The sequence below is a fragment of the Astatotilapia calliptera genome, chromosome 6 (genome assembly GCF_900246225.1).
Source record: "Astatotilapia calliptera chromosome 6, fAstCal1.2, whole genome shotgun sequence".
In the NCBI taxonomy this organism is placed as follows: domain Eukaryota; kingdom Metazoa; phylum Chordata; class Actinopteri; order Cichliformes; family Cichlidae; genus Astatotilapia; species Astatotilapia calliptera.
In genome coordinates, this window is record NC_039307.1 from 16,408,862 (window position 1) to 16,423,016 (window position 14,155).

Consider the following 14,155-nt stretch of genomic DNA (forward strand, 5'->3'; position numbering starts at 1 on the left):
TAGTCACAACATAAATGCAACAACCTAACAATTGCAGAGCGGGCCAGAGGTGCACAAGGGTATGACCCTGAAGAGCATACTGGCCAAATGTCTGTGGGCAGAATGGTGTAACATTAAGGTCCTCACTCATTGTGACGTTCACCTGAAAAACCAGGAGAAGTGGGGAAAGAACAAAAGTAATATTTTATATAATGATAATGTATTGATAATGCTTATCTACTCCATTACCTGCTAATCTACAAAAGTGTTTTGCCATACGGGATAGTTCTGTAGGAAAAAACTCAACTTTTGTCAACTAATTCAAAACAAAAGTGTATTTCAAACTAAGGACTGAAACTATGGCACCATCAAGAAAAAGCTTTGCACTGCACTTTTGAATAACGTACAATTTAAATCCATGTATAGAACATGCACAGTATGTATCAGATCAAGTAGAAATTGAATGAAAATTTGTTTCTCTTTTTACCTTCGGCACATGTATATGTATCTATGGATATGTGCAGTTACCTGTATATTTACAGGCTTGTGTGTTCATGTACCTGTACCTGTTCATGTATAACTTTCCATGGATTTACATACATATTTGTATGGCTTCTACTACTGGATGTTACCTTATCGTAAGCCATTGCTTGTTCAAAGTGTTCAGGTTGAAGACAAAGAGACCAGGAGGCAAAAATATCAATTAAATAAAAGTTGTTATTAATAATTAAACTAGAAAAGAAGGACAAGGAGCTAACACTATCAAAAGAAGTAAAAATACAACAATGCCTAGAAGCTGCACAAAAAAACAAAAGAATCAAAAAGGTTAAATGGTCAAAAACAACCTTTCTTCACAGAGCAGGAGTAAGAAGTCCAGACACAAACATCGCTCACAAGCTGTTAAAAAAAAAAAAAGGCTCTCTGGCACTGAAGCTCTGGCCTTAAGCACTCCTGGCCTAATTGCTGATTGGAGGCAGCTGCACAGAAGGGTGGCACTTAAGGCAGGAGACACCCACACAGGTATAAGTCACAGTAGTCTCAGCTAGGGTTGTAACACTCATATTGAATAGAACAGGGTTACACAGGTGTTTCATAAGTGCTCAGAGAGTGTGTGTGTATACATATATTTTGGTCATGTTCTAAAAGAAATACTCAGACAAATAATACAAGAACAATGCAGAGCTGTGTATGGTAAAAGTGAAGTCACTTGATGTTTAAGTCTGAGCATTAAATTGAACCAACTCTCATGTTTTTAGAAGACGAGAAAGAGTCCAAATAGAAAAACTTTCTGCACCGAAGCTAAAGTTCACTCGGCGGAGCAGCTGGTTGCACCTGGACATGTCATCCCTTCCTCCTAGTAATTCAAACTCAAAGTCTCAATATCACCCCCCCCCCCCCCCCCCCCAAAAAAAAAAAAAAAAACCCCTCGAAATTTCAAATGCATGGCATTACTTCCAAAACTCTATTCACTCAGATTAGTCTTATCAGCTCTCACAGAGACAGCTGACTTGCAGACTCTTTCGGCCACAGTATCTCCACTCTTTCCTTTTTCCTTTCTTTTTTTTCCTGATACAGCTTCCGCTCCCTTTTGTCTTCATTTCTCCTCTCTCCACTGCTTTCCTGTTCTATGTGATGGGAAGTGCACGTAGCCGTCCACAGGTAATTGCTTTTTCTTGCGCGTAGTCTAATATACTCTCTCCGCTCGCCTTCTTTTACTCTGTCTACTTCACCATGAAACAGACAATTCTGACACAGTACATATTTCTGTATCAAAAAGCATGCAAATAAGAATATGTGAGAATACACTGCTTCATTTTATTCTTTTAATTAAAAAATCTTTTAAAAAAGATCAGAATTATGCACTGCTACTTCTTTTAGGACCACTTCAGTATCAAAATATATTTTTTGAGTTAAGTCAGGTAAGTTGCTCATTTTGTCGCTATAACATAAATTGATTTTAGAGAGTCTGCTGTTGTGTCTGGGCAAATCAAAGCCTTGCTGGGTCACCTGTCTCACTTGACAGATTAGAAACCTTCATTGATCTTACACATACACACACACACGCGTGCACAGACACGTAGGCACGAACAGAGTCATCTCAGGCCATCACAAATTAGCATGGGCTGTCACCGTTCCCTTGCCAACTGGCCAGTAACCAGGCAACGTTGATCTACGTGAAGATGTCTTCAGTGGGTACATGTGTGTGTGCACACACAGATGGAGTATATGGATAGGTGTCAGACGCAAAGGTATTACTTTAAATCTGTAGACATCTTACTGTGCTGCACGGAGATAGCATATAAACATACAACTACACACTGACATGGAAACAGCTTCGCAGTTAATTCATCTGTAAACCCTGATCAAAACTACAGGAGTGGTTTCACATTTAGTTATCATTAATGGCAATAAGTACAGTTCCCAGGTGACACTGTTTATTAAGAGATCCTCGTCTACTTAAGGCTGAGGAGGAAATCCTGCCTGAGTGGGATGCTTATTGCAAATTTATCCTTTCTACAATTGCAATGGTGCAAAAATCCGCTTAATGGTATCATTATGATACGATTGAGACATACAAGTGAAACATTAGATCAGGCTAGATATCTGAAAAATGTCAGAAACATCATTTCAGTCAGTTTATTCATGGCTGGAAGACTAAAATGATAATTGGTGTTTCATTTCTCCAAAGTTTAAGGTGGTATTAAAGTAGCTTTTTTTAAAGTGTCTCCGTCTATATTTAATGCACAGTTTTTTTGTATTTTTTATGGACTCGCTAGATTTTAATAGTGTCTGTAGAGCTGTTATGCTGTGCAACCTGTGTTCAGTGGGTCTAAGCAAACCTCTACACTGTAATATTAGTTTCTGCTGAAGGTGTGAAATTGTACAACCTCTCTCTTTTCTGTGCAGCCACTCACTGCTGTAAATACTGGCATCCTCTTTATTCTGCTTCACTAAGTAAGACCGAATAGAAAAAACATAGGCACTCTGCCTTAAGCAAATAATCTTAATAAGCAAATAATCTTAATAAGAAAACTCACTTCCATGTAACTATAAAGCACCTTGGAGCAGCTTAATCTAAACTGAATGTTTCTGGGTAACACAGTATCAATACCCTTGATCACCCAGCAGCATGCTGAGTATCTGTCCCATCGACATCTCTGCTAATTCCCAACACATCACAGCAGCTCACTGCACAGACAGCTGAGATCTATCACCGAGCGCCACAAAAGAGGGCTGCATACCAACTGTGTGTCCCTGAATATTCATTAACACACCCTTAGATGCACACTTCATTGCACTGTTAAATCACAAAGCCTATGTACTCTTAAAGTTTAAAACCACATTCCTTCCTGGTTTAAAGCTGTTGCAGACAAAGAGCTACTTTGGTCTGTGGGTGACAAGATGCAGTCATAATATCATCAGCAGTTTTCTTTGACAGATGCTGAATGGGGAGACATTACATTCAGGCTCTACATTTATTAGCAAGTTCTGCGGTGCTACTTGTTGGATGAAGCTTACTCCATGGAAGCCAACTGTTGCAATAACTTTGATAAACCGAGTGTGAATGAGACAACAAACTAACCATAGGTGAGTGTTACTACTGTTATTCCTATGGGTTCAATAGAGTTCTGTGATTGGATTCTGTGATTTACATCAGCGGTCCCCAAACCCCGGGCCTCGGACCGGTACCGGTCCGTGAGTCGTTTGGTACCGGGCTGCGAGAGTAGAGGCTCAGGTGTGAAATGTATGGATTTCAGGGTTTTTATCGGTTTTCAGCGTTATTTTGTTATCGTTTTTATGGGTCTTTTCACGTGTGTTATGAATAAATCTTCTTTTTTTCGGTACCGGTACTAGTTTTATTTTGTTGTATTTATCCGCGGCACCTTAAAGGCCGGTCTGTGAAAATATTGTCCGGCATAAACCGGTCCGTGGCGCAAAAAAGGTTGGAGACCGCTGATTTACATGCATGCATGCTTAGGTTTTGTTTAGTTTTTGTAAAGATTTTACTATATGAATTAAAACAGCTCAATCAGGACCAATTGAAATGTATGGCTCTGGGATCACCCCTTCAGTACAAAACATAAATCGCAACAATGAGAACAAAGATGACACTGACACATGATGCTGGGGTGGAGGTGGGTTGCAAAGCAGCCTGCAGACGGAGCAGAAACTGGCCTAAATAGAACACCCCTTAGCTTATTAGTTCGTTCTGCGAATCACATGCAAGACTTTTTACAGCTTTCAACTTTCACTGCTGTAGGGATGTCACCTGAACTGATATGTGTGGTACCATTAGTTGTCCCAACCCATAGGTATGTATCGAGACAGTACATACCTATGGGTAAAGGTATGTTCCAGTCTTCTGGAACTGAAGGAGGCAGCGTACAGCTACAAGTGGTCTAGTCTATCCTTGCATCCAGAAGAAGAAGAAGACTAGTGCGATTTCAACATTGGTTCTGCTCCAAATTATTGGTAAAAAAGGCGGAGTCTGCAATAACAGTACTGTGGCGTGGACGTGGTCTCTGGCCCGCTGCAGAGGAGGGGTGGCACGGTGAGCTCCCGGGGCAGCGCGGAGGCGGGGCTGAACAGGTGTTTGGGACGAGTGACTGATTGTGTTTGCTGTCACTATACCGCTGGTCTGTGTGCGTGTGTTGGGGTCCGACATGACAAGTACTGTGTTCAACGGGGGTTTAATAAGGGATCATAACTGATTCACCAAAGGCAAGATGCAATTGATGTTGGGCGGAAGTATTTCCAATGTAGCGAAGCACCCAAGACCTATTCAAAGAATTCAGTTTGAGTAAGTTTCAACTCACAGCAACAAAATGTGATCTTTCTTGGCCTTGTAAGCTCAACTTTTGTTTCATAGATCAAAATGTTTACAATAGCAAACGTTAAACTCTTATGCTAATGTAATGCAAATGTAACATTTGTAGATTACTCAGGAACCATCTTAACCTTTCACTCTGTGTCTTGTTAACAAAATATAATTTAAAAATTGTAAACTTTTCCACCATGTCTGTGTTTTAAAATGACTTTTTAATAAAGGAGTTTGTGTCCGCAGGATGATCGTTTTGTTTTGGCATTCAACTGGGTATCGAGAATCTTGCAGTTCTTCCGGTATTCGTACCGACTACTAAATTTCTGGTAGTGTGACATTCGTATAGTACTGAACACTGAATTCAGAATTACATATTATAATTGCATTGATGGTAAAAGCTGGTTTACCAATATTGATCTCTAGTCACAAGCATGTGTAGACTTGGATGTATGCTTGGATATCTACAGGTGGTTTTTGACATGGGGTTTAGAGTATCCAATGTCATGTGAACTTTGGCAGCAGTGGCAACAAGCTTATGGAGGGGACAAGGTATAGCAGCAAAAAGCACATTGCTAATTAAATTATACATTACATGCCAACAAACAGATCCTAAGTGCATCATTGACAGAATGGCATTAATCCATGCAAAACAAAAAACTGCAACATTTTCTCCTTAAATACTATTACCTGCATTTTAGAAAGAATTGGGAAAAACTCAAATTTAAGCCTTGACATCCACGAGTGGGGGGAAGAAAAAGATGTGCTTTCAGAGTTATCTGCATTAGTATGGATGGGGTTTGATTTTGTCTGACAGAAGGCAATATGGAGCGGGACAGACTGGTTGATAGTTTAAAAGATGGGTGAAATGAGAGAGAGAGCTGTACTGCCCCCAGGGCATTTCCAGAAGCAGAGGGGATTGTAGCAGACAGAATGGCCCTCAGCAGGCTGTCTAACATGTGTTCAAATAAACACTTTACCTCCCGTCTGTGCTTGTGAAAGCATTCACACTGGAGAAAAGCATGTATGGAAACACAATTAAACACACAAACAAAGACACAAACTGGACACGCAAGACAAGACATGACTAGGAAGAAAGCTTTTTACACCACAAGAGCACAAATGTCACTTTTACAGACACACACACGTGAGCTAATCTGCCAGGAGGCATGGAGAAGTCAAAATTCATGTCAAACACACACATACACCAACAAAGTTATAACAGAGCATCCATGTCACTCAGGCAAAGGGCACAGGCAGGTCAGCGCTGAGACAAAGATGGAGATTAGTGACCTTTTCTCCCCAAACCTCCCCTTTACAACGAGGTGAGAACCCTTCATTATAGCCAGGCCAAACCCTCTATCAAACGTCCCTTCAGTGCTCAACACATTCAGCAGCTCCTCACAGGATAAGAAGGGGAACAAAAAGTGGGGAGAAACATTTGTTTAATGAGCCATTCCCCAGGCTGTCTTTCTCTCGCATTCATTCCTCTCTTTTGCTACAGGCCTGCCCTCAGGTCAGCTCTCCCCAAAACACAATCAAATCCCTGCACCACTGATGGCAGCGGTTCCATTCACCACAGAGATTTATGATCTATAATAGCTGGCAAATGGACCCGAGCTTGGGCTGCCCCAAGGGGAGGCCCCAGACTTATTTTCTTTAAATCTCAAAAAGAAAAGGGGGGAAAGGGTGAGCTGCGAGAGGCTGGGGGTGAGGATGGTGGAGTTAATCTGGCTCTCAGAAACATTTTCAAGGTAGCCATCTGGGCCGGGTGGGACTTTTGAAACTGTCTGTCAATCTTAAACAAGAATTTCTCCCTTAATAGAAGAAACACACTGCATTTGCTCTTTGGAGGCCACTCTGCAAGCAGTAGCTTTTATTAATCAGCTACAATCAGGCAGCCAGCCAGTTAGCTGTCTCCTGATCCTTGGCAGTAGTGGAAAGTCCCATTCGGGCACCCTCAACTTCATAATCCTATTCCCATAATCCTTAGAAATCAGCGAGCAAGAGACAATCCCCACTCTCTCCATGGTAGACTCCCCTTTCCTTTTAAGGCAGAAGAAGAAGGTGAGTTCTTTCAACCCACATTACTCGAGTTTCAAAAAAACAAAAAACAGAAAAAGCAGTTCAAGGTGTTTAAGATGTGAGGCAGTTATGTTGCATTCATACAGCAACCAAAGACCTCACAATCAAGTTTTTACAGGAAGTGTAGGTTATTATATAGTTTTTTCCAAAAAAACACCATATCTGACTTCTTTCAGGTTTTTTTTGTCCTTTTACGTAAATATTTGAGAATAGTTGAGACTCAATACTAACATTTTCAAATAGAAACAAAATGCAACACATAAAGCTAAGTCGATCCCCATTGACTCCCATGTTCAGATGTGAAAACGTCTTCAGCTTCAACAATGGCATTAAAAATACATCCTACACTGGATGAGAGGTCTCAATTGTCTTTGTGATGCTAGTGACTTTGAAGCTTTTTAACTGAATTATTGAAGTCTTTGTTGCAGTTTAGGTGAGTAAAATTCAGGTATTTTATTAGTGCATTACTCGTCACTAAATAACAGATATTTGTGGCGATGCACCATGCAGTTTATGGATGCAGCTTGCTAAACATGCATGCTAGCCTTAGGCCTCAGACTTTCTGGCAACCGCTAGTCACTAAGGATAAATGTGAATTCTTACTAGCAGATTCTGGATCAAACTGAGATATAGTGCTGCAGTGCAAACCTTCTTCCTGCGGTCATTAGAAGACTATGGTGGCCTACGATTTGCGTTAAAGATGGTGACTGGGCTGAAAACAAATGGCAACTGCTCTGTGAAACACATAACACAAACTGGAAACAGAAACAATTCGCCTTCAAAAAGCTGCCCCCAATATGTTGGTTGCAGCTGTAAGACAACTTTTACTTTGAAGACAAACTTTTTATATTTCTGGCTTCTGTTGTACTTTTACAAGTTTCACTTCAACTCAGGGACCATCCACAGACCAGTCCATGCAAGCTACATGTGAAAGTGGCAATCTGCTAATGACCAAAGTAACTGCAAGGTTTTTGGTGCAACATCCCCTTTGTGACTGGTTTCATCCGGAAAACAGCAAGCAACCATCAGCAACCACTCACCAACCAGTTGGGGAATACACATTATTCTCCGGCCGCTCTGTAGGCTTGTATGACAGGGGTCTTCATTGAGGAAGTCAGGGTGACATGTTACTCGTGACCCTTAAAAATAGCAACATGGCAGCGGCCAAAAAAAAAAAAGTTGAAGTTTTAAAATTGGAAATCCAGAAAACAGTGGCTAATGATGGCTACTTCCATCATTTATATACAGTCTATATTTGTAGTTAAGTGCTTGAACACAAACAAAATGACTTTAGCTACCAAAATAAAAGAGCATATTTCACTAAACACTATATCTGGTTAGCTGTTTGAAATAAGTTATAAATCAGAGTTAGCTAGGTAACAGATATGATTAATAACAGCTCCATAACTCCATTTTGCACATACCGGATTGATGAAGATGCTTCAGCTTAAATTGCAGACATACAACATCACTGGACTTTTGAGATCCCACTTGTCACTGAGTAACAAAATAGTTGCTGTATATTTGGCATACCAAATTTCCTGATCCAACCTTCATCTCTTCCTGTTCATCTCATGGATCTTATGACCAGCTTTATACTTTTTAGGGGGTTTTTTTGTGCCAAACTAAGTTAACTCTCTCCTGACCTTTTCTTGCATCTTCATATCTTCATATTTACATATCTTCAAGTTCTGAAGAAAAGTAAGCAAAAGAGTCCGTTTGACACTTTTTCTGTTCCCAGTCTGAGTTGAATCACCAATGTTGCCACAATATCCTCACTGAAGAATAAGAAAGAGTCGAAATAATAAGATCCATGCACAGATTTCATTAGAGTACACAAGCACACACACACACACACACACATACTGTTGTGTGTGCACATGTTTGCTCTGTTGTGTCCACACTGTCTTGTGCCTGCATTGTTCTGTTCTGTCTGGTGTTGCACTGTCTTTGTTTTGTTTTGTTTTTTGCAATTTTTGCACAGTGCACTTTATGTAATCCTGTGTTGACTGTCTGTTATATGTCATATGTGATTGCACACACATAAATACCTCATTAAAAAGTGAAGTTTATTTCAGAAAGACTGTTGTAAAAATAATAAATATGGATTCTCGTTCCACCTGAAATTGAACTGTAAGTTATCGTAACCTTGGCAGTTTTTCCCCTGAAGGAGATAAGCGTTATCTAATGGCAACTTCAGTGTCAGACTCTGACAGGCACTCTGACGAGCCACTATGTCTGCAAATGTGGCTTCAGCAAACCCAGTGACGACCATAAAAATACCCCCATCTCCTTCTGTAACTCTGAGAAGATTTCTACTAAACACTGCAACAGAGGAGACAAGGTGATGGTGTTGTCACAGAACAGGCCCTGTTTTCACACTCAGCATTAACATGCAGTTTGTTTGATCTGATTCCAAGTAAACAGAGCGACTGCACCAAAATGCATTAAGGATGCGCTGTGATCACTACAGCCACATTTGGAAGTGACACAACCACATAAAAACGCAAATACCCCACTGGGCTGGCAAAGGATTAGGGATGGATTTACAGGCTGAGAATCTTCCATTATCAATGCTGTGAAATGAATCTTCTCTCACTTAATGTCAGGTTACAGCAATTCCCTCTTATGTTATCCTTACGGTTAGTGTCAGCACTCAAGACAGCACTACGAGACCAAGTGGATATACAAAAGATTTTGAGATTGCAATAAATGAGGTTTTTACTGCCCCACAGCACAAAAGTGATCGCAACAAATCCGGACAGAGTAATAAGCTGAAAGCTGAGTAACATTCATTCTGACTACAACATATCAAATTCTGATTTTTTACAGGAACGGAGCTAACTTTAGATCCACTGACTAATTATTGAGGTGAGCTGAACACAAACACATTACAACTACAAAAAAGCAACGTTGAAGATCCACAAATACTATTTATTTCTTTTAAAAGCTTTTCAATCCATATCTAGAAATATCTGCACTTTGCATGTTTTCTATTGTTGAAGGTTAATTCAGCTCAATTTACAACAGTAAAAGCTATATGAAAATTTCTATGTTGCCTATTATCTATTTGAAAAGCCTCTGTTATCTCAACCTCTGACCACTGTGTATCCTTATACATAAAAAGCCTGTTTAAGGATGTTCCCCCATGCTAACAATTATTTGAGAGACTGTATCTCAGTCAGCCAAAATATAGTCCCTATTCAGTGACATAATGTGACCAATCTATATTAAATACTGTTTGGTTAACAGTGTAATTTTATTGTGTTTCATCTAACAGTTATAATAATCAGTCATGACATTTCCCAGTTTTTAGCACAGCAGTAATTCCCGTCCTCAATTTGCCTTAAATGAGAATTACTAAGCTGAAAATTAGCTCCCTACAGTGAGTTCAACAGATATTAAATTAAACAACACACTAAGACTCAGTGTTGGTAAATTCTCCACAGATAGTGAAATGTTAGGATCAAATGCAGTAAGCTTTATTAGTCCTTTATGTTCTTGACTGTCGGGTCTTTATTCAGGGTGTGTCTAATAGCCAAAGTTCAGTCATTCATTAATTTTACCGTCATGTGAAAAATACAGTTGGTGCAGGACATTGTAGCCCTGTGGAAAAAGCAAGTACGCCCCATAGTTCAATAGCTTGTAGAAACACTTTTAGCAGCAACAAGTTGAAATAGTCATTTTCTGCATGACTTCATCGGTCTCTCACATAACTGCATAACAGGTTTAGTCCCCTGTTCTTTACAATGGTGCTTTGATTCATGGAGATTTACAATCATTTATTTATGAAAAGATCCAACCACAGGCTGAAGTCTGGACGTTGACTGAGTCATCGCAGCTCCTTGATGCTTTTCCCTTTCAGCTATTCTGTTGTAGATTTGTTGTTGTGCTTGGGATCCCTGTCCTGTTGCGTGGTCCAATTTTGGACCAAAATTTAGCTAGTGGACAGATGGCTGCACATTTGACTCTACAATACTTTGCTATACAGAGGAGTTCATGGTCTAATCAATGACTGCAAGATGCCAAGGTTACTGGAAAACAAGCCCAAGTTATTACCCGTCCACCACCGTGCTTGGCAGCTGGTATGAGGTGTTTCTGCTGATATGCTGTGTTTGGTTTTTGTCTAATGTGGCGATGTGTATTCTGGTCAAACATCTCCATTCTACGCTTATGTATTCAAAGGGCATTGTTCCATTTGTTCCATCAAGTCTTCTGGTTTGTTCAGATACAACTTCGGCTTAAACTTAAGCCATGATGTCATGTTTTAGAGAGAAGAAGCTTTCTCCTGCAAACCATTCCTAATAAGTCATAATTGTTCAGTCTTTTTCTAAGTGTACTACTAACTGAGATGTAGCTCTTGAGTCTGCTACAGTTTCTCTGAGTACTGGGGTGAATTTGCTGGGATGTCCACTCCTGGGAAGATTGTGGCATTGTGTTAAAACACACTTAAAGGCTCCAGACCAGCAAACTGCTAAAACATCTGCTTTCATAGAGGAAGTCACACTTTATGATAACTGATGATGTGCATTTGATAAGCTACACCAGTGCTGCAACTTACCCTCTAAATTCCTATGGAAACAGTACGGTTATACTTAGATTTTTACAGGACTGCATAGAGCCCTGTGAAACCTTTCATTTTCACATGACAACTGGGGCACATCAGACCCACACAGCATCTGCCAGTGCCATAGCTGAGCCATGAGAGTCAAAAACAGCTCAGATAAGCCCCGCTGTGTCTGCATTATAGGTCTGAGTTGAGAAACTGAAATGAAAATGTAAGATGCAATTTCTTGCCATCAACAAACCCAACCATCAAATCTATAAATTTACAACTTGTGTCCATGTAATGAGCAAGTGCCATAAGAGATCTAGGATCAAGCCCGAGATCTATTCTAACTTACAGCAGCGATTTATTATTTCTTACTAATATCTTAATTAAGCACACAGTCTGACATTACTGTGCTGTAAAACTATGGCAACAGTTTTTTCCCCAGTGCTGAACAACACAGGCTATTCTCTTTGAGGAGTACAAAATATATTTTGTCTAAAAACAGTTATGCCTGTCCAACCATGAGAGAAAAGGGAATCAAAGTATCTTCCCTGAAGCTCATGCTTCATAGTAAACAATGCTGAAAAACTGCTGAAATTTTTATCATCAGTGGGAACAACTCCATCTATGACCTAATTTCATATCCCTGTATTTTACCATGGGCCTTCATTGTAAAATTACATGCAGGACGTCTGGATTATGTTTTATAACCTGAATGATTCAGTGTGCAGTTTATCTTATTTACCCCTTTATGAACAGACGCCACTGCAGCAGTCAGCAGTATCAATGCTAATATTCAAAAGGATGCTAGAATTCAGTAAACATCAAATCAGAAAGTTAAGGAGTTACAATGGCTGCAGATCCTGTTTGTCTAATTTTGTGTTGCACGCTGTGATGTGGTTTTGCCCTTGGCACTGTTAGCCACTTCAGCACTTTGGACCGGCTGGCAGGCTTTGGCATCGATGCCCTGTAAGACGACACAGGGGAGACAGGATGGTATCTGTGTGAAAGCTAAGCACTGTCACTCACCTTGGACATTTGCTGAGCCTGCCGGGCTGGCCCAAGATGTCTGAGAGTTACTGACCCATCCTCTCACCCAAACAAATCAAGCGGTTATGTTGACATAAAAGAGCTTTTATATAAAATATAAAAGCTCCAAAATCTCTAATAACCCCACTAATATTTAACGTTTACTCTCAGACGCATAACAACTTTTTCTCTAACAAAATTATGTTTTAGTGTGTAAAACCTCTTTTCATCTTTTAAGGTTATATAGAGTTCAAAGTCAGAGGAAAAACTCAAATCACTACATAATAGCCTATTAAAAAGCCAGTTATTCCCTTCCTTTAGTGTAAGATAGTCCAAATACACTTTGTACACTTATATTACTTATGTTAAATAAAAATAAAAAAATAAAATTACTACCCATGCAATTTCAACATAACTCAGTTTTTTTGTAACTTTTTTTGATATTCATTGTAATTGCTTTGCAAAGAAACACCGATGTCATGAATCACATAAAAACATCAGGAAGCTTCCTTTGCTTTGCTGTGGTATGGGTAACATAGTCAGTAAGAAGGCTGCAAAAATGTGAATGATCTGGACTCCTGACTTAAAAATGCAATTCACAGAGCCTCTCTCCTGATGTGAACAGTCTGACACAACAGCTCCTGGTCCAAGATACAACGAAAAGCTCCAAAGTTTTGCCTTTCTTATCTGCAATATTCAAACTTTTGAATAAAACCCATCCAAAGTTACAAGCATTTTCTTCAATTTGACTTTCTTCTTGAAATCTAAAACTGCCAACATTCAAAACTCCTCTGGTTTACTCTGAAACTGTATACAAAAGATGGAGGAAGCCATTATGATGTCATCCATCGGTGGATGATATCCCAGAGTGAACCTCATGCTGAGCATTTTCATCACCGTCATCTTGATGTGCATAATCTTAAAGTACCGCCATTCACCAGGATGACACCCTAAGGCATACCCTTTATGGGGGTTTTATTGGTCAATGTTACATTACATTACTTTATAGGTATAACATCAAACATGGCAATAAATAAATGCAAGGGAACCTTATATACTTGAAAATAAAATAAGAAAGCAGTAAGGAAACAGTAGGATGGGGCTAAGTATCAGTATCACGTATCACTTTCTCTAGGGACACCATTATCATTGTGCTGTCACCAAATACCAACATTTCGAATAAAACACGCAGACACTCTAAAGAGAATTCTCCACTAATGTGACCTACTGAGGTCCCACACACACACACACACACACACACACACACACACACACACACACACACACACACACACACACACACACACACACACATATACACACTGACAGCAAAATGCAGCTGCTAAAAATATTTTCTTATTTAGTTATTTACTTAGATGCCATGATGCATCAATTGCTACAAAATCAGTGCAATACCATCGTTACTGTGGGTAATGTGTGATGATATTATCATCTCAATCGTGACTCTATGATTACCCACATTAGTAAACAGTAAACATCTCTCTCCCTTTCTTGAAGCCAGCTTCCTGATCTTGAAACTGGGGCAGGCACCGAGTCTGAGGGAAGTCACTTGTCTGCCTAATTTATTTAACCAATCTTGATGTGGCAGACAGAGGAACCTGATGTGAGGGCTGCAGAGAGAACAACTGCTCTGCAAAAAGTTATAACGAAGCGTCCAGGCCCACAGTCCC

General features: G+C 39.8%; 1 protein-coding gene across 4 annotated transcripts in view; it reads right to left on the bottom strand.

Annotated features, from left to right (window-relative positions):
* The window catches only part of rhbdl3 (rhomboid, veinlet-like 3 (Drosophila)), a 75,320-nt gene that overhangs the window by 46,883 nt on the left and 14,282 nt on the right, over nt 1-14,155 (bottom strand). Inside the window, exon 1 of one of the 4 annotated variants that reach the window (XM_026170597.1) lies at nt 612-793. The exons of the other annotated variants lie outside the window; for them this stretch is intronic. Within the exon in view, the coding sequence (XP_026026382.1) occupies nt 612-626 (15 nt within the window). The 5' untranslated portion in view covers nt 627-793. Of the gene's footprint in view, nt 1-611; nt 794-14,155 lie in introns of those variants that run through there. 4 annotated transcript variants of the gene reach the window in all.